Below are 25,412 nucleotides of genomic sequence, written 5' to 3' on the forward strand. Positions count from 1 at the left end.
GGCCCTTGATGTTGATAGTTCTCTCTATCTGTTGCTCCTCTGCTTTTCAACGGGGCAGATTTGCACATCCTGAAATTTCTACTGGTCGTGTGATGTTATTTCCCTCTGTAAATTTGGAACCAGTCTATTAATTTCAAAGTGTAAATTGTCCATCTCGCCTGCGCTCTGGGGAATAAAGAATTCAAAATTGTCAGAAGTCCCAATAATTTAGAAGTTTTATTGAGTGAATTCTGGCAGTAAAATTTCTCCAGCCTTAAATGGGGCAGTTATTGTACACCAATATTTCGCCCTAACTGAGCTACATAGTCTTTCCGTCTTGGTGCCTTCTTTTGATAACTGCATATTTACTCCAGCCTGAGGAGAACGACTATCTAAACAGTCCCATCATTGGTCAGGCATCTCGTGTGAAAGGTTCCTCTTATCCAACCTCTCATTTTTCCCGTGGCTGTGACTGCTACCTTGTTGTGGGGCTCTTAAAGTTTATATTGCTTTTTCGTTTTTTTAGCATGATTTGACTTGCGTTTTATGAGGTTTCCGTTTTGATGAGAGGTTGGTGTGTGGTTGGGGGTTGAGGGCCGGCGTGTGTGTGGGTGGGGGCGGCGGGGCTGGCGTGTTTGGGGTGGGGTGTGGGGGTGCACTTGCGTGCTGTGTGAGTGTGAATCAGGGGCAAGGTGTGGGAGGCACGCGGTGATGCGTGGTGGACGAGATAGTATTGGAGGGGATGGTTGTGGGTGGCACGTCGCCAGATGTTGGGGTAGTGCCGTAGTGGTGGAGGGGAGCCGAGTATAGCATGTTTTTCAGGTGATGTCGGGCAGGGGCATGAGGGGGTACAAGAGGCAGCGGTCCCCTCGCTCCTGCACCAGTTCCCCTCCCAGCCCTCCAGCCGACGCTACCGTGCTTGCCCGCCCGCCCGTACACCCTCCTACCCACCAACCCACCCGGCCGTCCGTCCGTTCGTCCAATCCCGCCCGCAACTTACACCCTCCGCCCGACCCTCACATCTGGTCGACCAAGCTCTCCGCCCATCCTGGTACCCCGCATTGTTTCGTTTGGAAAGTTGTAGTGTTATGTGCACCATGTGAGGTGTAGTGCGGGTGTTGTTGACCGGCCGCTGTGACACTACATCTGTACACTCGCCACCTTCAGGTGAAGGTGTAGTCACGCACACGGAGAGGCGTTATCGGTCACCCGAGTGTAGCGGCCTTGCCCCTGTGTAGCCAGCGTTAGTGCGTGTTGAAGAAGTGTAGGGAGGAGGGAGGTGTGTGTGGGTGGTGAGGTAGTATATGAGCGAACAGTGTGTGAAGAGCAGTGTGGGGGTGGAGGGGGGTGGTGGTGGTGGTGGTCCAGGCTGGTGCATCACCAAGAGTGTCACCACCATGTACGGCAGCTACACCACCGGTGGCGCCGCCTCCACCCACCTGTATGGCACCCAGTACCCCGGGGGCCCACCTTCACTCCCCTCCCCCGCCGCTGAACCCCTGGTGTTCACAGTGCCGCCGCCCCCCCCAGCCTACCAGCCTCCCCACGACACCTGTGTCTCCTGCAGCACCTGTGGGCGGAGCACCTACGCCCGCCCACCAGTTCCAGTACTCGTCGCCCACCCTCACCACCTCAACCTCCAGCCAGTCCGAGGAGGACCGCACTCTGGCGCTACAACTGAGGGCAGCGGCCATCTTCAACAAGACGGACATTACTCTGCCTTGTGGATCTCTCTCACTGCCGCCCCCCGCTCTTACCTACCCTCCTCCTTCCACCCCTATCACTACCACCACCACCTTCCCTTATCCCCCACCCTCCCACCACTACGACACTAGCACGGCATGCATCACCCCCTACTGCACGTGTGACGCCTCCCCCAACAGTAATTGCTCAAGTTCCTCCTCGCCGCTCTCCTGTCCCAACCTCTCCCTCGTCGCCGCTCCCCCCTCCTGCATAACCTCGGGCATGGTGACCCCCTCCAACACCGCTTACCTTGACTCTCCGTCTCCCTCAGGTCAGTCTTGGCCAGGACCATCAAAGTACTCGACCCCCCCTCCCCCTCCCCTCCCCTGCCCCACCCCTCTATGTATTAAGGTCAAGTGTTACTGTGTTAATAATGTGTTGCAACAGCCTGGTTATGACCCGGGGCTGGCCTCGCTCACCCACCCACTCACTCCCCACATGTTTAAAACATTCTCGTCACAAGTCTCCAGGAGTGTGGAGACCTCAGACTATTTCCCCCCCGCATGGTCTCCTATAGAGGAGGTCAGAACTCCTCTAGGGTAGAGGAGTTCAGCCTCCTCTTGCCTCCGTCACGCCCCGCAGACTAAGGGCCCCGACACACTAACAGCTGGGAAGCTGACCTCTGTACTCCTGCGGGCATGGTAGTGACGTATTCCCCCCTTCCCTCTCCCTCCCCAACTCTCACACATGCTCTCTCCACCTTCCCCTTCTCTCCCTGACACTAAGGTAGCCTCTCCTCCCCTAACATTCCTCTTTCTTTCAGATAACGCCGTAATCATCAGCTTCTACTTTTCAGGTACAAGTTTAGTGTGTGTGTGTTGGAGTGGCGAGCAGGGAGGGTTGGCCAGATTTCCCTGGCCCGTGATTACTGATATTGTGACTGGGGGAGAGAGTAGCTGCGGGCTTGCATCCTCTCTGACACCCCTCTCTGACACCCCTCTCATGTACGTTTAAGGAAATGTATCCTTGTGAGGCGTGTCTGATCCTAAGACTATTGTGAGGTGTCCTTTATGAACCGCTCCAAAATGTTCCGCGTGCCACTAGCGGAACATGCATCCCAGTGATGCATGTCTCTAGAAGAGGTGCTCCCCTTCAGGTACCCAGCTAGAAGAGGCTGTTTGCCCTTGTGAGGCGTCGAAGAAGGGAGGTGCATGACCCGTGCCAACCCTTGTGTGAGGTTCTTGAACCAGTTGCTGAAATTTTAATTTTCAGGTAGATGTGCGAGGCCAGCAAGCAGTTGTTTCCTCAGTCCATCCCTCTCCAGCGTACCACTGTGGTGTACTCACTATCAGTGGGAGGTCCCCCCCCCCCCCTTACCCTTCTCACTTAACTGATCTAACTAGTGTCTGCTCACCATCATTCTTACTTACCATTCTTATGTATTTAAATATGACATGGCTCTGGAAAATTGTGTATATGTCGGTGGATTACTGTTAACTGAGAATATTTATTATTTCTGTGTAATCTTGAATTATGTCTTGATCTTGAGTATTCCGTGTCTTTACTTCATGTAGGGAGAGTAGGGTAGACTTGTCAAAATGTTCACCTTCAGAGGTGTAGGTGTGTGAGCGTGCTTGGGGGGAAGAGCTATGAAGTGGTGGGACGTGTCTAGAGTCCTGGTCTTGGCTAGGGGTGAGCATTTTGGATTAGTGAGGAGGTGCTGTGGTTTGTGTTGCGGAGTTTGTTTTTTAAATTGGCTGTTGCCGCTTAAAGCTGTTATGTTATTGTGCACTTGATACTCGTCTTGTGAGCGTCTGTCATTATCTTCCGCTTTCTTCTGTCTTCACGTTTGCAGAGTTGGGCCAATGGGTTCAGAGGCTGTAGGGGGAGGGGCACTATCTAGGAGCGGAGGTAAGTTCTCTTAGGCTAGACGCACATACTGAAGAAGCTTGTTGGGTTTCATTGGTTTCTTGATCAGACATCTTGAAGTGAACTCTGGCGTGTGGCTCCCATAGGGTTAATCAGGGACTATGTCATGAAACATCTTAAGATCTCACCAGCACTGTCTAAACCGACGGCTCATTCCAATGGTCAATAGGACGGTCTACAGGAACTTGTAGGTTTTATAGACACAATATTTGCACACTATCAGTGTCGGGTTAAACAACTGGCCGACCTCCACAGACCTGGCTGCACTACAACTTGCTACCAGTACGTTAAGAAACACAGGAGGAATAATATTTTGTGATTCAAAGTCTGTTCTTCAAACATTTGAAAACTTCTGCAAGATTGAAAGGAAAAACCTCATAAAAGCCATTATAAATGCTCTCTGCACTGCACATTAAGGGTTTAGACTATCTTTGTTATGGATCTCGCATAACTGTAACCCAACATAATGACACATTGCAGCCAAATTAGTGTGCAACAAGGATGAAGTTTAATTAGACCTAGGTATCCCCATATCTTATCAAGACTATAGTGTTCCAAACACTCAGGTCCAATAGGAGAGAAGTTACTGAATCCCAAAGACACTGAAACCACCAGTATAAAAATCTATGATTTGTTCAGATCCGAAAGCTATGTATATGGGCAGAAGAAAACGTCCACCAGACTGTGTGACAGTGGTTGCCAGGATCAGGTTAGGTTACAGTTACCTGTGGCAGGTGCCTACAGGTGACGAATCTCCCAATCCTGAACATTGGGGGTGCAAACTCTGAACAGGAACTGGGTCACGATCTCGTACACTATATTACTGAATGCCTAGTTATTAATCAATCGAGACCCGTCTGTATGAGGTGCCTGGAGCTTTGCAATCACTTACTTGTGATTGCAATCTTGTGTTCTTGAGGATCTCACAAACACAATCTTGTGTTCTTGAGGATAGTAAAGAACACAAGCCCATCAGTATTCCAGCCCATCTTCCTAAAACGATAATACTTTTAGCAATACTGGCAATAATTCGTTTTGTATTATTGTATTAGTCACATGACATTCTAGAAAACGTAACCTAAAAAATCCTAATCTAACCAGTCCCAGTAATCCTAGGCTTAATATACGGCTATCTTAAGCCTAATTAGTACATATTTTCTATACTAGGCCTAAGAATATTAAAGCTTGGATTTTAGTTTATCGGTTCTATAAAATTAATGATATAAAATCAACTTTCTTGGTGTTGGAAGAGCGCACGTTGGTACATTTGACCAAATAGGTTGTAGTAGTAGGCATCCATCAGTCGCAGGAGACTATGGAGACATAATAATATATATATATATATATATATATATATATATATATATATATATATATATATATATATATATATATATATATATATATATATATATATATAATATATATATAATACTATTATATATTATGTTATTAATAGTTAGTTGTATAATACTAACAATTTAGAGGATGGGCTGCGGTACTCCTGTTGATCTCTCCATTAACACACACTAACCCTTGGAACCAACCCTCCACAAGTGATTTTTAATACATTAGGTACATCTGCATTAGTGGAGCTACCCTAGACTATATGAAGTAGAGTACAGTTCATATAGTCTAGGGTAGCTGCACTAATGCAGATGTACCTAATGTGTGTAGAATATTTCTGAGTAAAACTAGACTTCACAGTACTACTAAGTTTGGAATATTTAATAAAAATATACAGGTATTTCTAACAATTGTTATATTGCTGAGGTAAACGTCTCTTACGTATAAGTCATAAATGGTGTTCGTGTCTTGTCTCGGTTTATTATAGTTGGTGATAGAGAGGTATGGGATTTGCTTCGTTTTCTTCTGTTGATACGCATCAGAGAAAATGGCTTACTCAATATGTATAATGAGTTTAGTGGTAAACTTTAATAAACTATTATGTAGCACTACTCGAAGACCTTGTAATTATCGGGATAATGTAAACTTGTGTGTGCATTTTATATACATATTTAGTATATATAATGTGTAAATCGCGTCGGAATTGACATTAGCTGAATGTGGAAATATTTAACCACGAAGGAAGAATGAAACTAGAAATGTCTCGAGCGCTTCTGTGTTAATCGTACTTCTGAAAATGTTAATTAACACGAAAGCTCTCCTTATATATATAATTTATTTTTGTTGGGAGTACCACCACTGGCTGGAAGAAGGGGACCCATAGCCTCGGAGGAAACCACACATAAAGCATTAAGAGGGAATGTTTAGGTCCCCTCTAATATAGTGTGTGTGATTTAGTCCTACCACCTCCAACCTTTTGTGCTTTGTTACATATTTAAAGGTTACATATTATGTATTGTGTCCTCGCCTAGTTGAGCTTCGACTCTTTGGTCCCGCCTCTTAACCGTCAATCAACTGGTGACAGAGTGTGTGTGTGTGTGTGTGTGTGTGTGTGTGTGTGTGTGTTGTGTTTTCCTTCATGAAAGGTTAATTGATTGTGAGCAGAGTTGTGGAGGCACAGCCCACCCTTGTGACATACTACTCCGTAAATAACGCAACGGTATTTCCTAACTAGTAACGCACAGAGCCAAACAACCTTCCCTATCTATCGAGGCCGATTAATAGACATGTCAATATTATGGTGCTTTATTTTATAATACATCATGTTTCTGAAGAATTGGGCAACTTTGTAAACAATGCTTCTTATTGGGGAGGTTGGCTGTTAGTGGATGATATTGTGGGCAGAGTTGTGGTGCTGCCCAGGTTATGGATAGTTGCTCTCAGGTGGTGTGGTTATGGATAGTTGCTCTCAGGTGGTGTGGTTATGGATAGTTGCTCCCAGGTGGTGTGGTTATGGATAGTTGCTCTCAGGTGGTGTGGTTATGGATAGTTGCTCTCAGGTGGTGTGGTTATGGATAGTTGCTCTCAGGTGGTGTGGTTATGGATAGTTGCTCTCAGGTGGTGTGGTTATGGATAGTTGCTCTCAGGTGGTGTGGTTATGGATAGTTGCTCCCAGGTGGTGTGGTTATGGATAGTTGCTCTCAGGTGGTGTGGTTATGGATAGTTGCTCCCAGGTGGTGTGGTTATGGATAGGGATGTAGTGGTGGTTGGTGTGGCGTGACGGGGCGTGAGAGGTGACCCTGCATGAATCAATAGGGTTGAGGTGCTTGCTTGACGTCTGCCAGCCACATAGTCTGCCGTTTGCCTGTCTTGTACCAATGTTGTTCGTGTGCGTCATCTTCCCGTCTGCCACCCCTCCTCCTCCTCCTCTCTCCCCCCCCCCCCCCGCTGTGCTCTTCAAGTTCCTCACTCTTGCCCTCGCTACGGCTTCCTCTTAATGTTTTGTTTGTTAATTGGGTTGTGTACGCATTACGCTTGAGGGGAGGCGGGAGGGGCGGTGACGGCTGGCGTCAGTGTTGATGGGGGCGTGAGACTGGCATGTGGGCGTGGGGCTGGCGTGTGGGCGTGGGGCTGGCATGTGGGCGTGTGGTAGCGGGCGTGGGGACGGTATTGAGGATTAAGTCCTGGAACAACTGGGGAATATTACCCCTTATGCAGGCGATGAGTCACAATAACGTGGCTAAAGTATGTTGACCAGACCACACACTAGAAGGTGAAGGGACGACGACGTTTCGGTCCGTCCTGGACCATTCTCAAATCGTGGTCCCCCCCCCCCCCCTTCCCCCCCTTCCCCCTCCAGTACGCTGTTTTTGCTAGCGTCTTGAGTGCGTGGCCTCACACGTCACATCTGGCACCCAATTCCGTAGTCTCTACCTTTGTGCAGAGTTAGAACTGGAGCCGCTGATTGTGCAAGTGTCCGTGGTTGGTTATCCTGTGAGTGTGTTTGGTGGCACAGTGGTATGTGAGAGGGAAGGTGAATGTTGGAGCGATATCCAAGGGTTAGCGAGCGAGTAGCCGGGGTGTGCATGAGGGCCAGCCACTTGGCTGAGGGTCGATATGCCATGCATGTTTTAGTGGTGCATGTGAAGGAGCGTGGTGCAGGCGCTGGCCGAGACTCCGCCCGCTATTTTGTCAAACTTGGCCCCATGGTTATTGGTGGTGGTGGGGGGGGGGGGGTAGAGCAGTGGTGCTGGGTTGGATTGGAGGTGGTGACTGGTTGGTGGTCCCGGGAAGATGGGTGTTGTGGTGGTGGTTATGGGGGTGGTTGGGTGTAGCTAGGGAGGGTAACTAGTTAATATACTACTCATTAGTTAATATTTGAGAGTAATGAGCACACAACAGGCCAAGCTCCATAGTTAGGGTCTCCCCTTCATCCATTCCACCCAAACCACCACCTTAGAGCCCATAGCACCCCCCTTCCCATAGCAACTTAGCCAGCACCTTTCCTACAAGATTTTATAGGAATATTAATGATGAACAATTTAAGGCAGTTAGATGTAAATAACTTTGAACACCTTATCATAGTACACCACCACATCTGCTCACGTAAGGTCAAAAGATGTAAAGGATCTTGAAATAGTGTCAGACGCCTAAACGTTTAGCGAGCATAACAAAGCATATATAGCATCAGCCAGGAAAATGATAGGATGGATAATGAGAACCTTCATATCCAGGGATGGCACCCGTCTTGAGGACCGCTCCGTACTCAAGGCGGGATAGACGGTACTCAAATTTAGGTCGGTGTGAAATACCTCGACCTAAACTATTGGGACCGTCTTAACTATAGCAATATTTACTGTGTAGAAAAAAAAGTTGTAATATATAATATAATATATATATATATATATATATATATATATATATATATATATATATATATATATATATATATACATACATACACACATATACATACATACACACATATACATACATACATACACACATATATATACATACACACATATATATACATATACACATACACACACACACCTCGTAGCCTGGTGGATAGCGGGGGCCTCGTAGCCTGGTGGATAGCGCGCAGGATTCGTAATTCTGTGGCGCGGGTTCGATTCCCGCACGAGGCAGAAACAAATGGGCAAAGTTTCTTTCACCCTGAATGCCCCTGTTACCTAGCAGTAAATAGGTACCTGGGAGTTAGTCAGCTGTCACGGGCTGCTTCCTGGGGTGTGTGTGTGTGTGGTGTGGGGAAAAAAAATAGTTAGTAAACAGTTGATTGACAGTTGAGAGGCGGGCCGAAAGAGCAAAGCTCAACCCCCGTAAAAACACAACTAGTAAACACACACACACACACACACATACACACACACACACGAAGATACTGAGGGCCAAGTCCCATATTTGCACAGTAAAATAAAAACACACTGGAGTGAAAGATACGGTAGGAAATACAGAATAGACGGGGTGAAGGGTAGAGGTGCCATGGGCACAGGACAAACTTAAGAATATTCGTGTGGTCCTATTGGGACACGAATCAAAACCGCTCCTGTTTGTCTTGCAGTTGAGGAGCGGCGCCTAGATGACATCCCTAACACAAGATAAATTGATGTGTATTGATAAAACAACCATTGCTATCGTGTTACCGAGGGACTAGTGATGAACTACTGAATAGTACTAACTAGTCTAGGGGGACATTAAGGTGTAACATTTCAAGAGACAACTTGACAATATTTATACAAATGGTTGCTTAACCAGCCAGGGATGTGATGGTTGTGTAAGCCTAATTGATCACCTTTCCAAAACGATAAGGGCAAATGATAGCCCGAGATGGTTCCTGGAGTTGTTGTTCTCCCCGAGCCTGGCCCGAGGCCTGGCTGGACTAGTGGCATGAATTATACAAAGTGCAGCAAAGTGTCAAGTGGTGCGACTGCTCGGTGAGAGCCGCCGGCGTGTCCCGCTCTCCAGCCTATCCGGCCCCTTCCTATCTGGTTAACACCGTTCCTCATATGCCTTATCGGCGAGGCTAAATTACCAGCCAGACAACTTCCCTCGTCTTACTCCGTCCCTACACTACCGTCGTCAGGCGCCACCACCATAACCACTGGTATACGTGTGGTAGTGTGGGGGTGATGGTGTGCCTGGTTGTATTGTGTGTGTGGGGGGGGGGGAGGGGATAGTGTGTGGTGGGAGAACAGTAGTGGTGGGTAGTGTGGGGTTATTGCATGTAGGCCACAGGGGGGGGGGAGGTTAGGTGGGGGGGGGGTATTATGGATTAACGTGTGTGGGGGGCTCTGCACCACCACCTGCTCCTCATACATAGTCTTCAATCATTCTTTCGCACATTTTTTAAAATGTATTTATGATATTGTCGTGTACATTCGTCGTGTTGTTTCCATACTGGCTTAGCGCTTTTGTTGGCTAATTTCTTCCCTAAGGAAGGAACACATTAATCCTTCATACCACGCCCTGTGTATGTGTGTATATATCCCTTCTTTTAACCTAAGACTAAGGTTCATAATGACACTCAAATGACGTACCTATTGAAACTGCAAGCCAGATAACTCCTACATCAGCTCAGTTGAAACCTACTCCTAGAAACCCATTTGTTTCATAAGCCTATTAAATGCATCATGGGAATAAGTCACTCGTACATGTGTGTAATTGTTTTGATATCTTAGATTAGAAAGCAAGACTATGTTTGGAGGTGGAGTATTGAAAGTTTCCAGGCAAAGTTCCAATTTTATTTTGCCAGTGCTCACGCGTCGCACCTTCGTGTCATCCTTGCAGATGATAAAAAATCAGCATGAAAACCCCCCGTGTAGAACACATTGAAACGCTACTAAATGATACTAATAGTCTTAACTATGGAAAATAACATGTTTAATAAGAAGTTTCAGGTACTTATGTATGACGGAAACGAGTAACTTAAACGAAATACAACGTGCAAGATAATCAAACCTACTCGCAGAAGGAAAAAAGTTATACATATTAAAATTCTGAGAATTATGATGTGTGACGACGTGACGTTTACTGATCATAACCCAAGAAATGTATCGTCAACCAGAACAGTGACAGGATGGAGTATAAGAACTTCGCAAGTCCAGGGACTCCCGCCATAATGTAGTAGTACTGTTTACATCACTGGACGTGTCCCGTCTTGACCACTGCTCTATACTCTCACCCTTCAGAGCAGGAGAGTGTTTTGAAATAGTGGGAATACAGGTAATATATACGGCACGCATAGACACCATAAAGCACCTAAACAATCAGGACCGTCTTAAAGGCTTCACATTTCTGAAAGAGACGAAATAGGTATCAAATAATGTATACATGTAAGATACCTGAAGCAGAGGTCCGAAATTTGCTCAGTAGAATAACGTACTAACGAGTACGTTATTCACTCGAATAACGAGTGAAATATACGGAAGAAAATGCAGAAGAGCAGCAGTGAGGAGTTGAGGTGGCGACATAGCACAATCATGGAGCACCGTCTGAACATGAGAGGTCCATGGGTGTTCAACACTCTCTCTCGGCAAGCATTAGACATTGCCGGAAGGTGGGTGTCTTCAAACAGTTGGATAGATTTGAAATTGAAATTGAAATAAGTTTATTGAGGTAAAATACACACAAAGGGATGAGGTAGCTCGTTGGATAGATTCTTGCGAGAAGTGCCGGACTAGCCGGGCTGTAATGGATTTGTGGGCCTGCGGGCAGCTCTAAGCAACAGCCTGTTGGACCAAGTTGTCTCGAGCAAGCCTGACTCTGGGCCCGACTCTGAGACTAGAACTCGCTAAACCCTCCACAAGTATGCTCCTGGTATAATTTGACAAGCGTCAAATTTGAAGAAGTTTTGCCACGAAGCGTTGGACCCTAAGCGGCCACTTAACATACCGGGTCCATGCTCGTTAGTCCAGGGGGAACCTTAATATTGCGGGGCTTGTAATATATATATAAAGTAACCATTTTGATATGGTGTATCTCGATAGGTTAGTAATGTGTCATTACACTACTTGGTTCATAGTTTGTTCAGACTTGTAACTGCTCAAACTAATATTATGATGCCATTGCCACAAGGATAATGATAATGTTCGGTATAGTGTCATCGTACAACCCAATTCTTGCCGTCACAACTAATTTGTAAATGTTATTGTAAATGCCATTAATGACTCGCAGAACAGAGCCAGGGAGAAACAAGAGAGAGGGGGGGGGGGGGAAGAGTGTGAGGGAGCGCAGTGAGGATCGATAGCGGCACTCTACACTTATTCCAAAGTACTAGGCTGCCTCACTGCTGGAGCTGCCCGAGAGTGAGGTCGTCCACGTGAAAATGGCGCCACTACACCATGGCCATCTCCCATCACTTGATAATAGTAACACGCCCGCGGTAAACCACCCACCTATGACCACAGCCTCGACCCCTAACCTTCACCTCAACATTCCAACTATTACACATCTTGAGACAACCAACAACTAAGCTCGTCTTCAACGTCATATATCTGCAGCAGTATATTAGTTAGGCGCCTCGACTCCCCAACCACCCAACAAAAAGGGAACTGAAATTCAAACCATTCCTGACAATGAATGACACCAATTTGTCGATAAAACTGCACAAGCTGAAAAAGCAGCAGCAGTGGGGGAGGGGCGATGGGGGGGGGGGGGGGGGAGGGGAGCAGACCGGTGACGTGGGGCAACAAAATGAGTAAAAGGCTGGCTACCCGGCCCGACGCTCCACCACGGAGCCCAGGGGTCGATTCCCGATACCACGACGTCACGCCTTGTGTCAACGGGCGCCACGGGAGACTGATATTGTTGGGGGGGGGGAGGGGGGAGTAAAGATAGAGGACGTATAGGTAGCAGCAGGAATGTGGGCAACTGACGCAGTGCCTGAGGACAATGGGTAGGAGACTGGCACCGCCTGACACAACCTCTCTCTCTAGGGTTTAAATTCCGTGTTCCATACACTCCAGTGCAACCCAGTTACATTACTCCCTTGAGGGGAAACTGCATACGCTCACCACCTTCACTACTTGAGCGCCAGCTGACACAACTAACCCCGCTCCCTCGCGTCAACCTAACCTAACCCCCCCCCCCCCCCCCGCCCCTCCTAGCTTAGCACAAGAACCTTACACGTACGTGTTGTGTGTGATATGATGTCTTTATACATCGAAATTGGCTTTATATAAATCTAGCACCCTAACATTTTTTTTTTTTTTTTTTTACACAAATTTCTATGCTATGTTACATCTGATTTCCTTGTGATTACTGTTTTTTGCTCTCAATATTTCCATGTTATTTATTAGCGTGTCTTTGCTAAGATAAGTCCCAAATACACTAGTGTTGTATTCTGTAGAGGTCCAGTAACTTACATATAACTCCTGTTAATTATTTGATTAATGATTTTGATTTAATTTGATAAAAACAGTATATGTGTGGGGCTCAGTTTTGATTCTTGCATTTACCACTACATTTAATGTTTTATTTGTGTATATTGCAAGTTCCCCTCCCAGTCTAACCTTCTCTAACATGACCTAACCTCCCCCCTTTGACCTCATCCCCTTCCCCCTTGCTCCTATGTCTCCTTCCCCCCTCCAGCTCCCCCTTTCCCCATTCCCCCCTGCGGTTATAGGCGCCTCGCTGTTTTCATTGATTGGTGTGGTTGGCGTCAACATCTGAAGATCAATGAGTCAATATTTCATTATGCAGCCTCGGTCTACCTTCCCCGCGTGCCCCCCCCCCCCCTCACCTGCCCAGGTGGCACTGGGAGACTTGTACACTACCTGATCAAGTGTGCCCACCTGCCCTTGACAGTTGTGGTCAACTTGTAGACTGGTTCCTTCTGCATGATGACAGCGTTGTGTCAGTAGCAGCCACCAGGTCCACGGAGTTTACACGGCGCACCTTCTAAACCGTTGCTGGGGGCTGCAAATTGTATGGAAAGTTATTTTTTCTGAACCATATTGTATGTATTGACATTTATAGTAAGGTGATGGATAACATTAATAGACTTAGGAGTTTTAAATGAGCGCCTACAACTTTGTGATGATACGGAAGCAGAGACCAACAACATTCCTTCGCTGTCCTGTGTAAAACACATTGAAGGCTCTGGAATGTGTTCAAACTTCAACCTGTCTTTGTAACAAAAGTTTAATGCCATTTAATTTGTAACTTGCCACGGGTCGCTGAAAGAAACGTAATTGAGGTGATTGAAATTGGTGATAATGAGGGGCGGTATTACTGAAGAATTGCTGTAAATATAATTATTACAAGGTTAGAGGGCTCTCAGTCTTGAGAAGGACGAGACGAGTCTCCTGCCAGGACCTCTTCCTATACCATTACAACATAACAAGAAATCCGATATATGACTGATTACAATTGGAAGGGAATATCTTGCTATTGTCAGTGATGGATGTGATGGTGGCTGGTGGTTCCCCAGACCACGTTGTCTGTGATGGATCAATGTAGTGGGGAAGTACTGCTGGTGGATGAATGCTGACTAGTTAACACAAATTGGTTGCTTGTCATACATTAAAAAGTGACTAGTTGGTCCTATTGGTCCCAGCAAAGGTGTAAGTCAAAATAAGGTGTTGAACTACTTTCTGGCTATTGGTATTGTCCCGTGGTGTGTGTGTTTACCTAGTTGGGGTTGAGCTCTGGCTCTTTTTGGTCCTGCCTTTCAACTGTCAATCAACTGGTGTACAGATTCCTGAACCTACTGGGCTCTATCATATCTACATTTAAAACTGTGTATGGAGTCAGCCTCCACCACATAACTGCCTAATGCATTCAATCTGTTAACTACTCTTGACACAAAGTTCTTTCTAATGTCCCTGTGGCTCATGTGGGTAATCAGTTTCCACCTGTGTCCCCTTGTTCGCGTCCCACCAGTGTTGAATAGTTTATCCTTGTCTACCCTGTCAATACCCCCTGAGGATTTTGTAGTGATCATGTCTCCCCTCACTCTTCTGTGTTCCAGTGTCGTAAGGTGCATCTCTCGCAGCCTTTCCTCGTAACTCATGCCTCTTAGCTCCGGGACTAGTCTAGTGGCCTACCTCTGAACTTTTTCCAGCTTCGTCTTGTGCTTGACAAGGTACGGGCTCCATGCTGGGGCCGCATACTCCAGGATTGGTCTTACATATGTGGTGTACAAGTGATATATATATATATATCTTTGTGTGGTTTGTGCGTGCGTGCACGCGCGACTTGTAACTGTTGGTGAGCAGATGGTGAGGGGGGGGGGGGGGCAGGACGACGATGGTCGTTATATGTTAACGGAAGTGATTGTGTGCCTCACTTCCGGGCAGGTGGGCACCCGCCGCCACCCTCCCTCCCGTAAACCCTCTTTCACGCCCCCTGGCATGGTATCCCCCCCCCCCCCCCGAAAACGGTATTTCTTTCTCTCTCACTTGGTGAGTATAGGGTTGTGAGCAGGTAGTGAGTGTGCACTATGAGACAGTTCACCATGGCTACCTTTGGTTGCTACTGAACAGTGTACCACTTGTCTTGTATCATTGTTGTTGTCTTATCCTTATTTGTGTTACATACTACGTGGGCGTGTCCCAGCCTGGCCGTGGGCGTGTCCCTGCGTGTGGCGTGTAGGGAGGGAGGTGGTGAGGACGGAGATGCAGGATGTGGACGCCATGACCGGCCTCTTATCCAAACGTACAGGCTGTGTTAGGCTATATTTGGCAATTTCAAGTTACACGTGTTTCATATCTTAAGTTCGGCCTATTATGTTTGTCATTGTTATCCTTTCCTTGCGGCGTTAGTGGTGTTATCCTTGTTCTCAAGTGTTATCCTAGCCAGGGGTGTTGTTTAGTAGTGTGAGCCTTGTAGCATAGATCCATGTGGACTCGTGTGAAGCCTATCCGAGGTGTATCACTCTACACAGTGTCAGTCGTCAGTGTGTGACGGTCGTCCCGCCACACTAGTCTTCCTCAGGGGGTCACCCTTCCCTGACCTCCAAACTTTCACGTGTACGAAGGCGCGCATTCGTACACGTGACGTGTCCACAATGGTAGGGTGTACACTGGAGGAGGGGTGGTGGGGGGGGGGGGGGGTGGCGGGGAGTACCTTAGGCTATGAAAGAATGTGGTCTTGTGTGCGTGTGTCTGCCTTCATCGATTACCAGTTTGTAGCGGTCACCTCTGCCAGACCCGACCCGACGCCACCCACCCTGAAACGACAGGACTTGGTCCAATTCATTTGAAACAAGGTGATTCGACCCGACTCACCCAGAAGCGATAGGACACAACCCTACCCGACCTAGGCTGAAGTTGCCAGAGCCAGCTTCCTGACTTCTGGACAAGGAGGGTGTTGGTTCCATCCTCTGGAGTGAGGCTCGTGCTTACCTTATAGTGACTACGGGGCCGTGTCGTCCAGATCTTTATGCCCGCCCGCACACTGTCAAAGATCCTGTGTTCCTTACAGCTCTGGCCTGGCTACAGCTGTAAGGAACAGTTAAGCGAACCATCCTAAAGTCATGATGTCATGCATGATGATTAAGGTTCACGGTGGATGATAAGGAGGATGAGCAGTTTCAGTATAAGGCAGAGTAGAGCAAGGGGGGCCAGCTTGGTATCTTGAGTCACATGCTAGCAAGCATACTCGCCTAGTTGTGCTTGCAGGAGCAGAGAGCTTCAGATCTTGTCCCGCCTCTCAACCATCAATGATGACAAAGACGACGCTCCCGCAATAGACTAAGGAAGTGACAAGAGCCCTTGAAAGAGTCCCACGCTCCCGAGGACAGCAAACAAGGCTTGTTATAGAAACAGAAGTGTGAACCAAGATCTCAAACATCGTGTACCTTCAATTGCATTTATCGGTGTCCTAGCGACCCGGTCTCGACCAACACAAACCATAGTACAAGACCAACAACCACCTCTAGTTCAGGTCCCGTGCTTAATTGAGGGATACAAGACAGTTGCCAATAATATAAGTGAAATACTGAGGACGCGGTATGAGCGCGTTTTAGAGAACTCTTAAACACACTGAAAATTAACAACCCAAATTATTTCATGAACGCTCGTACCAACACCTCCGAATCACTTTTATTAATACAAGTTGTGTTTATTTATAAACAAAAGCTGAAGCTTCACATTAAATTAGCAGATAATTACAATTAATGTTATTTAAACCTTTTTCTTCAATTGTGAATGTATTATAAAAAAATTCAATTTACTTGTTTTTGCGAAAAATGTTTTAAATACAACATTTATATTAACACAAAATTACAAAATAGGCAACGTTCATGACCAGCAACGTTCATGACCAGCAACGTTCATGACCAGCAACGTTCATGACCAGCAACGTTCATGACCAGCAAGCCACATTATAAAGTGAATGTTTGCCAATTTTTTTTGTATCAAATGTAATTATTAAATACAAACGGGAAATATATGCTCTTGTACCGTTTGCATAAATTATTAAAAGTTAATTATTAGTTATTAACTACAAATTGACACGTATGTTTTGTAATTAGCCGATGTTGAGGTTGGTGTGCCAGCCAGCCAGCCAGCCAGGGAGGGCGGCCAGAAACTATGAAATACTTCAGGAGTTCCTCCTAACAAAAAAGGTTGGGATTCGCCGCTCTTCAGAGTAAAACCCGGATTATCCACTGCGAAAAGTTCATTCTCTCGTGTACTGTGCTTGCTCTTGTTGTTTACAAGGACATGCAGGACATGTACAAGGATACTAACTATAGTACCATAAAATCCGTTGTTGATGACACCAGGATTGGAATGTGTAGAAACCGCAGAGGACAAAGCAAACCTCCAAACTTGAAGGCTTCCACCATTGTTTCTTGGAACAACGGTGGAAGCATTCAGCAGAGTGAGAGAGTGAGCGAGTACTCTCACTGTATTTCCCATTTCTAAACTTTCCCTTCACCTGCGCCTCTCCATTCTCCTTGTCTTTTAACTGAAATTACCTGATTAGCCTGACTGTGAAGAGTGTGTGACCCTGTGCTCCACGAAGACACACCCTTATAGACCACACAGTCACCACAGAAGCTCCCACATGGCAACTATCGAAGTGGTCAACAGGGAATTCTTTTTCTTTTGCATTTTCATTCGTCCTCTTATCCTTCCACACCCTTCCCTGCAACACCCCTGCCACACCCCCCACCCCTGCCACACCCCCCACCCCTGCCACACCCCCACCCCTGCCACATCCCCACCCCTGCCACACCCCCCACCCCTGCCACACCCCCCACCCCTGCCACACACCCCCCCACCCCTGCCAGTTGTGGTCCTCGGGTGGTGGCGGTGCGTGTGAGGTGACCATGAAAGCACTGGTGGGGAAGGTAGTATTAATAATGTAGCGATAGGTGTGGAGAGAGTGGTGGCGGCGATATTGTGTGTTGGGGTGATACCTTAGTGGCGGGGTGTACTGGCCATGTGTGGCACAGGTGTGTGGCTGGTGTGACACTTGCTTGTAGTGGGGGGGGGGGGGGGAGCATGATGTAGGTTGGTTGGTGTTGATAAGTGCTGCTGTGTGCCACCTGAGAGCCATGCCACCTTCACACCCTTGCTTGCTTGCTTGCCCTTTTATGCGCTTCTTAATTACCAACTCCCTTACCCCTCCTTACTTTCACCTGCCTTACGGGCTTGGGGAGTAGAACAACTCCCAGAACCCCATCAAGCAGGTCTTACCCTTCTTTACTGTCCCTTCTTATAAGGTTAGTCGTATCCAACCATGCCAAATGAAACGCCACCTGTCTATTGTAATTACTTAAGTTTTGCGTAGTACCTTTTCTGATCCTAAGGATAGGAGACAGACTAAGGTTATTCCCTGCTCAGAATATAAGTGGTGCGGTTCATTCCCACCTAACCCAATCCCATTTAATTATCTGATTTTAGTTCTCGCTGTTAGGTTTGACAAGTAGATTTGTTAACCTAACCCAGGGGGTAGATTTATTTTTTTTGTATATATGATGAGAACAATATTGTTTAGCGGCAGCAGGCAAATTATTTATAACAAATTATTATTCTTCATTCCCCCCCCCCTTCCACTAGTGTCCTCGACCCCCGCGACAATGTCACTCAAAATCTCTTGTTCGTAATCGGTAAGGGTTAATTTGATACAATGCAGTGGTTCCGAGGATCATTGTCCCTACGGTCCGGTCTCTGACCAAGCCTCCCGATTGGTCAGACCAGACTGCTTGGTCTGGTCAACCAGGCTGTTAAACTGAATAATAAATTACTGTCCGGAACACGTAACAGCTACTTTGTCTTAAAAAATTCAGGTCTTTTAAATTGCTTTTTCTTTCTATAGTGTGATATGGCAGAGTTTTATACATGGTTCCAGTTTTGGTTTTTTCCATAGCACAGGAATTTGTCTTCATAGGAAATCATGTTGGTTTCTGTATCCCATTGTAAGATCTGATATACATCAGATTGAATGTTCGTCGTGTCCATCTATATTGTCTTTTCTCATAAAAATACTGATGACGTCAGCAAAGGATGACATGGTACTATAGTTTTTGGCTGTCTATCCGATCTGAGTGCCGGCCAGTGAAGAGCTGGTACCGTAAGCACAGGAATTGCAAATATGAGATTACCAGAACGAAGGTTGAACTTTCCAAAGACAGAATTTAACAAAAGCAAGAAGTAACGGATCGTCTTGGGTTGTGAGGGAACCCAAGGAACAAGGAGCCCAAACTACTTGATACTCGTACAATATACAACACTACATCTACCTTTACCAATGGTATTGGTCCCTTGCGTAAGGAACTTTCACAAATGACAATCGAGAAATGAGTGAAATACTAAGGATTCAGTAAGACTCTTGATTTCAGTGAACAGCTGAATACTTCGAAGATTGCTAGTTAATCCAAACAAATTCTTCACAAATATGATACCAACATCGAATCATTTATCATGTCACGCAAACACACCTGGATTTGAATAAGAAATATAAAGGAGACATACATCATTTTGGAGGTTTCCTATGAGGTCTTCCCGTGAGTCAGAGTAACCGTGTCAGAAGAACTTACTTTTAATGAACACTATATAGCAACTGCCACAGCTGCACGAGAAATGACAGGTTGGATAACAAGAACCTTTCAAACAAGAGATGCCAGACCAATGATTGTACTTTTTAACTCTTGAAGATGTCCACGATTGTTCCAGCAATATTTCTTGTATTCGCTGGGAGGATGTTGAACAGCCGTGGACCTCTGATGTTTATACAGCATTCTCTAATTGTGCCTATGGCACCCTTGCGCTTCACTGATACTATTCTTCATTTCCTTCCATATCGTTCACTCTAGTATGTAACTTTACTGTGTAGATTTGGGACCTGACCCTCCAGTGTTTTCCACGTGTACATTATTTGATATCTTTCTCGTCTCCTTTTTAGTGAGTACATTTGGAGAGCTTTGAGACGATCCCAATAATTTAGGTGCTTTATTGCGTCTACGAATGCCGTATATGTTCTCTGTATTCCCTTTATTTCAGCGATCTCTCCTGCTCTGAAGGGGGAAGTAAGCACCGAGCAGTACTCAAGATGGGACAGTAAAAGTGTTTTGGATAGTACAACCATTGTGATGGGATCCCTGGATTTGAACCCTGTATCAGCCCCCCCCCCCCTCGCCCCCTATGTTACTCAGACAGGTACTCGGTAGAACTTGTCTGTCACATTATTGACCTGTAACCCCCCCCCCCCCTCTCACTTCAGAGGGGTTCAGTTAGTCGGCTGTGTCACGTTATTGACGTGTGGTACCCCTTCTCTCCCCCCCCCCTCCATGTCCCCTCACCTCCCTTCCCCAGTACTTGTGTGGTGGTTCTGGCCTGGGTACACCTGGGCACTGGCTCCTTAGTCACATTCATTACTTTTCTTCGCCCGTCTCCCTCACCTTGGCCCATCTCCCTCATATTCCTAGGCCCATCAGTGTAGCTTTACAGCTATGGTGGTGGTGGTGTTGGGCTGGTCCTGATGATGCTGACATTGGGAGTGATAACTTGAAGGTGTAGTAAGGAGGGATCTAATGTTATTACTCCCCTTTACCTTGGCCGTGTTGGGCCACAGTCTTGGCTACCGTGGCCTAGAATAGACGTAAAGTTCCTTGAAAATTTGCAAGTTGATCCCAGTTATTGTGATCGTCTCTTAGCCTGTTATGAAAGAGATAATGAGACTATAAATTATTAAGTACTACTTATATCATGAACAAAAAACAGCACGAAATAGTGGCAAACCGGAGAGGTTTAGATTCAGTAAAGAACTAGGTAGATACTGGTTTGGCAGTATGGCTGAACAGTTCTGGAAGATGTGAAATATTATAACTTTTGTTCCTGGTTAGTAATTAGCCTCCTAGTTAGGCAGTTTAGTGAAGACGTGTGGAAGGTACCCGAGCTGAGACTCGTTACTCCATAAGGCAGCAGCAGCCTGCCAGGTACCTTAAAGACCTCAGGCAGGCAGTAAGGCAGGCAGGCACTAAGCTGCCTGAGGCAAAGGTCACAACAAAGTTTGAGGGTAATAAAAGCCATTTACTATACTCTGGAGTTATAAACAATCAGGATATAATAATTATTAACCAGGAACAATACAGTTACGTATTATAATAGACCTGAGGGTTGCTGGCTGACTTAGTTATGATTTTATTTATATATTTGTCCGTACCTTCCTCTTTGCTGTTGCTCGACTTAATAATGGTTCAGGACGGACCGAAACAACGTATATATAATATGTATATATGTATATATCTGTGTATTTATATATGCGTGGATATTGTTGGTTGTTAATAGGAGCTGCCTTACACGGACCAATATGCCTTCTGCAGTTCTCTTGTTTCTGAGACAGATTAAGGAAGCTCAATTTAAGTAGAGAGAAGGACCAAGAGTGCATATGATCACTACATACAAAACATTAAAGGGAATAAACAAGATGGGCAAGGACAGCTTTTTATATTTGAGGGAAAATAGGACAAGACCTAAATCAGAAATTGGAAACGCTGCCATTTAAGGAGGATGGTCAACACTTAATATAAGTATTGGAAACCCCCTCAGTCCACCTCACCGGCTTAAGAACAAATACAACAGAACTTCTTGGAAGTCAGGAAGTTTTCTCTCCAGGTAGACGGTAGGACCGAAGGAGCTAAAACTACTTTCCCGTAGACAGTGATTGGTAAGTATCATTACTGCCAGTTCCAGTACCATAATCAGTTACTGCCACCACCCCTGTTATCACCACCCGTTATCACCACCCCCCAATCATCACCATCAGCGCTCGTTTATCACCACCTTACCCCCACCACCACTAAACTGTAACCTTCACCCTATGCAGGCGACGAGTCACAACGTGGCTGAAGTGTGTTGACCAGACCACACACTAGAAGGTGAAGGGACGACGACGTTTCGGTCCGTCCTGGACCATTCTCAAGTCGATTGAGAATGTAACCTATATACTCCTCATACCACCGTGGTCATACCCTGAGGTGTGAAGGCTTATGATGCCTTCTCTTGATCGACTACGGCTTAAACATTTCTAGTGTACAAGAAGGCAGTGGAGGGAATAGTTGTGGGAAGAGGGCGGCCAACAGCTGGGTGCTGGGGTTGGTGGTGGGGCGGGGCCGCATGTTTGGTGGGTGGGTCCTGCGGGCCTGATGGTCGCCATGGTGACGGAATGACAACAAAGGCGGCGGCGGTGGGCGGCGGATTTGGTTATTGTCGATAAACTCATTACAACCAGGTGTCCTGGTCCACACCTTCATGCTGGTGTACACACTGGAATCTTCTGTACCTTAATAGGTACTGGAAATGTACATGCGCGCGCTAACACTCTCACGACAAAACATTTGCAGCCCATGCATTGTGTTGTCACTATGGAGTCTACGGGTGTTTTAAGGCAGCAACCTGTAAAGTGTTTAGAAAACACCTGCCTTATATTACCAGGTGTTGGACTCGACCGGACGCGTGTAATGCCTTTTATGTTTCTCCTTGTTATTGGTGCATGTACCCCACTCTTGCCTCCCCTTCCTACCACTATAGCCCGCCCCCCACCCCCCCCCCACACACCAGGTCACACACCAGGTCACACACCACGGAGCGATGGTGTAGGAAATGCAAAATAGAGCCGGTGAAGGAGCCGTGGGCACGATCATGGAGCTCTGTGTGAACATCATGGGTTCACGGCTGTTCAATATCCTCCCAGCAAGTATAAGAAATATTGTTGGAACAAAAGTGGATGTGTTATAGAAACTCTTAGTAAAAACCGTTTAAATAAGGGCACCAGAAGCCAAGCCGGGCCCTGGTTGATGGGTTTCTGGGAGTTCTTCTATTCCCCAAGCCCGGCCCGAGGCCAGGCTTGACTTGTGAGAGTTTGGTCCGCCAGGCTGTTGCTTGGAGCGGCCCGCAGGCCCACATACCCACCACAGCCCGGTTGGTCCGGCACTCCTTGGAGGAATAAATCTAGTTTCCTCTTGAAGATGTCCACGGTTGTTCCGGCAATATTTCTTGTGCTCGCTGGGCCGGGGAGAACTAGACCACACTTACCACGCTATATTGTCCAGTATTAACTTCCCTCAAGATTTTTCATTGTCAAAAGAAATGTTGCGTTAAATTGGGTATTTCTTGAGGTCATCTTGAGATGATTTTGGGGCTTTAGTGTCCCCGCGGCCCGGTCCTAGACCAGGCCTCCACCCCCAGGAAGCAGCCCGTGACAGCTGACCAACTCCCAGGTACCTATTTACTGCTAGGTAACAGGGGCATTCAGGGTGAAAGAAACTTTGCTCATTTGTTTCTGCCTCGTGCGGGAATCGAACCCGCGCCACAGAATTACGAGTCCTGCGCGCTATCCACCAGGCTACGAGGCCCCCGAGGGTATTTGAGTGAATTTGTTATATAGGCTATTAAGTTTCGTTCCTATAAATTGGTTGAAATTTTAATTGTTAAATATAATAATTCATGCTTTATATGGAGTGGCTGTTATTGGTCAGTGTTTCACTCTGCTTAAGACTAGTCCCAGAACTAGTTGGTGTGGTTTACCAGGAGAGGCTACAGGAGCTGGCAGACAAGAGCTAAGGGGGGGGGGGGGGGAAGAGACATGTTTACCACAAAAATTATGAAGGGAAGTGATAGGGTAGGTGAAGACAGACTAAACACGGGTGGTACTCGCACAAGGTGACACAGGCGCCCCAAAAGAGCCACAGAGACAGAGCCAATTAGATTTTTGTCACTGTCAGATTACTTAACAAATGGAATGTACTATGAATTAGCGTGGTGGAGGCAGACTACATACAGTTTCATATGTAGATATGATTGAGCGCAATAGGCTCAGTTGATTGACAGTTGAAAGGTGGCACCAAAAACCCGAAACTCAACCCTTGCAAGCACAAGGTGAGCGCGTGCGCGCGCTCACCCTCCCTAGTTAAGGGGCCGGTGACTAGGTGGATAGTGTGGGAACCGACCTGTGAGATTTATATTTATTTAATTTATATGAATTTATATTTACGTTAATTTATATACTTCGATAGCAATTTGTATAATGATAAGTGGACTGTATTTCTGCAATAATCTCTTAATCTCACAAATCGATCCTCTACACATTAGGGGGGGTTTATATTTATATATATGCAGCCAATCAAACTACTGTATTAACTACATACATTGAAAAGGTTCCTTATCTTATAGTACAGCAGGTTAGTCCACCAGGTATAACTAGGGTGTAGACACCAAATTATCCTCTTTGAGGTAGCTTCCATATCACCCAGTAACTGGTGCACAATCTTGCATCCTCGTCTTGACCTGTCAAAAGTGCGCTAGCTGTGAAGCCAGATACCTATATATGACAAGTATATCAGAGAAAACAGTACATGGAACATGAAGACCTGGCTTAATTACCTTTAGTTTGAGGCGATTTCGCGTTCTAACCGGCTAACCCTATATCCTGACATTAATGGCCATAAATGAATGATAAACGGGTTTCGGATAGACACTTAACTTGTATTTGTAGACAGCGTGTTGACAATGGTACACCTTTGGGTTCCATAACACTACGTCCAAGTAAATTTAACAGGAGCCGAATTTGCTCCCGTGTGAGCCTCTGGTCTCAATAAACAATGGCTGCCCTCCTCCTCACTCTCGCCTGGCCTACTTTGTCCAGATTTCAGAAAGTGATAGAAGGGTCACATTTACTCTACTTTAATATTGATAATTAAGTTAATTTATATGAGATGTTTTGTGATGGTAAAGTCCAAAGACTAATGTATTTAAGAATAATTCCCAGCAGAATAGCTGGTCAATTTATAATGGTATGTGGTGATGATATCCCGTTTTCTTTAGACGGTAATTCCACTACAAGTTACGTTTTCTATGGGTAACTTGTTGGTAATACAGCAGCTATTATCTGTATGATATTAAATGGTGTCGGATTTTCCGACAGATAGCACGCTTGATACGTAGTCGTGCGGACCGGGGTTCGATTTCCCGGGCCGGCAAAAACAAATGGGCCGGGTTTCTTTCACCCTGATGCCCCTGTTTCCTAGCAGTAAATGGGTACCTGGGAGTTACAGCGGTTACGGGCTGCTTCCTGGGTGTGTATGGGGTGGGGGGGGGATTTAGTAGTTACAGTTGATTGACAGTTGAGAGGCGGGCCGAAAGAGCAGAGCTCAACCCCCGCAAGCACAACTAGGTGAAGGGAATGGAACTATCGGGGAAAGCGCCAAGCCATTACGACTATATAGCCCTTGGAAGGGGTCAGGATAAGGATTTGGGATGGAACGGGGGCCAGGAATGGTGCTCCAACCACTTGGACGGTCGGGGATTGAACGCTAACCTGTATGAAGCGAGACCGTCGCTCTACCGTCCAGCCCTAACTAGGTGAATACACACACTCGGTAACTATCCGGGGAGGGAGCACAGAGTGTCTGTGCACTGTGACGTCAGTATACCAACATAGGCTAGTGTCCTGCAAAAAGTACAAAACAAACCCTCAAACAATAGTAGCCAAGGGAGTGCTCT

At 46.4% G+C, this 25,412-nt stretch overlaps 1 protein-coding gene across 9 annotated transcripts in view; it reads left to right on the top strand.

The window, feature by feature from the left end:
• HnRNP-K (Heterogeneous nuclear ribonucleoprotein K) overlaps positions 1-25,412 on the top strand; it is a 182,474-nt gene that overhangs the window by 100,015 nt on the left and 57,047 nt on the right. For 2 of the 9 annotated variants that reach the window (XM_045749892.2, XM_069302146.1), the window contains exon 1: positions 1,408-1,993. The exons of 6 other annotated variants lie outside the window; for them this stretch is intronic. In XM_045749892.2, the coding sequence (XP_045605848.2) occupies positions 1,423-1,993 (571 nt within the window). In that variant the 5' untranslated portion in view covers positions 1,408-1,422. Of the gene's footprint in view, positions 1-789; positions 1,031-1,407; positions 1,994-25,412 lie in introns of those variants that run through there. One more of the 9 variants, XM_045749893.2, reaches the window with a different exon arrangement.

The sequence above is a fragment of the Procambarus clarkii genome, chromosome 47 (assembly GCF_040958095.1).
Source record: "Procambarus clarkii isolate CNS0578487 chromosome 47, FALCON_Pclarkii_2.0, whole genome shotgun sequence".
Taxonomy (NCBI): domain Eukaryota; kingdom Metazoa; phylum Arthropoda; class Malacostraca; order Decapoda; family Cambaridae; genus Procambarus; species Procambarus clarkii.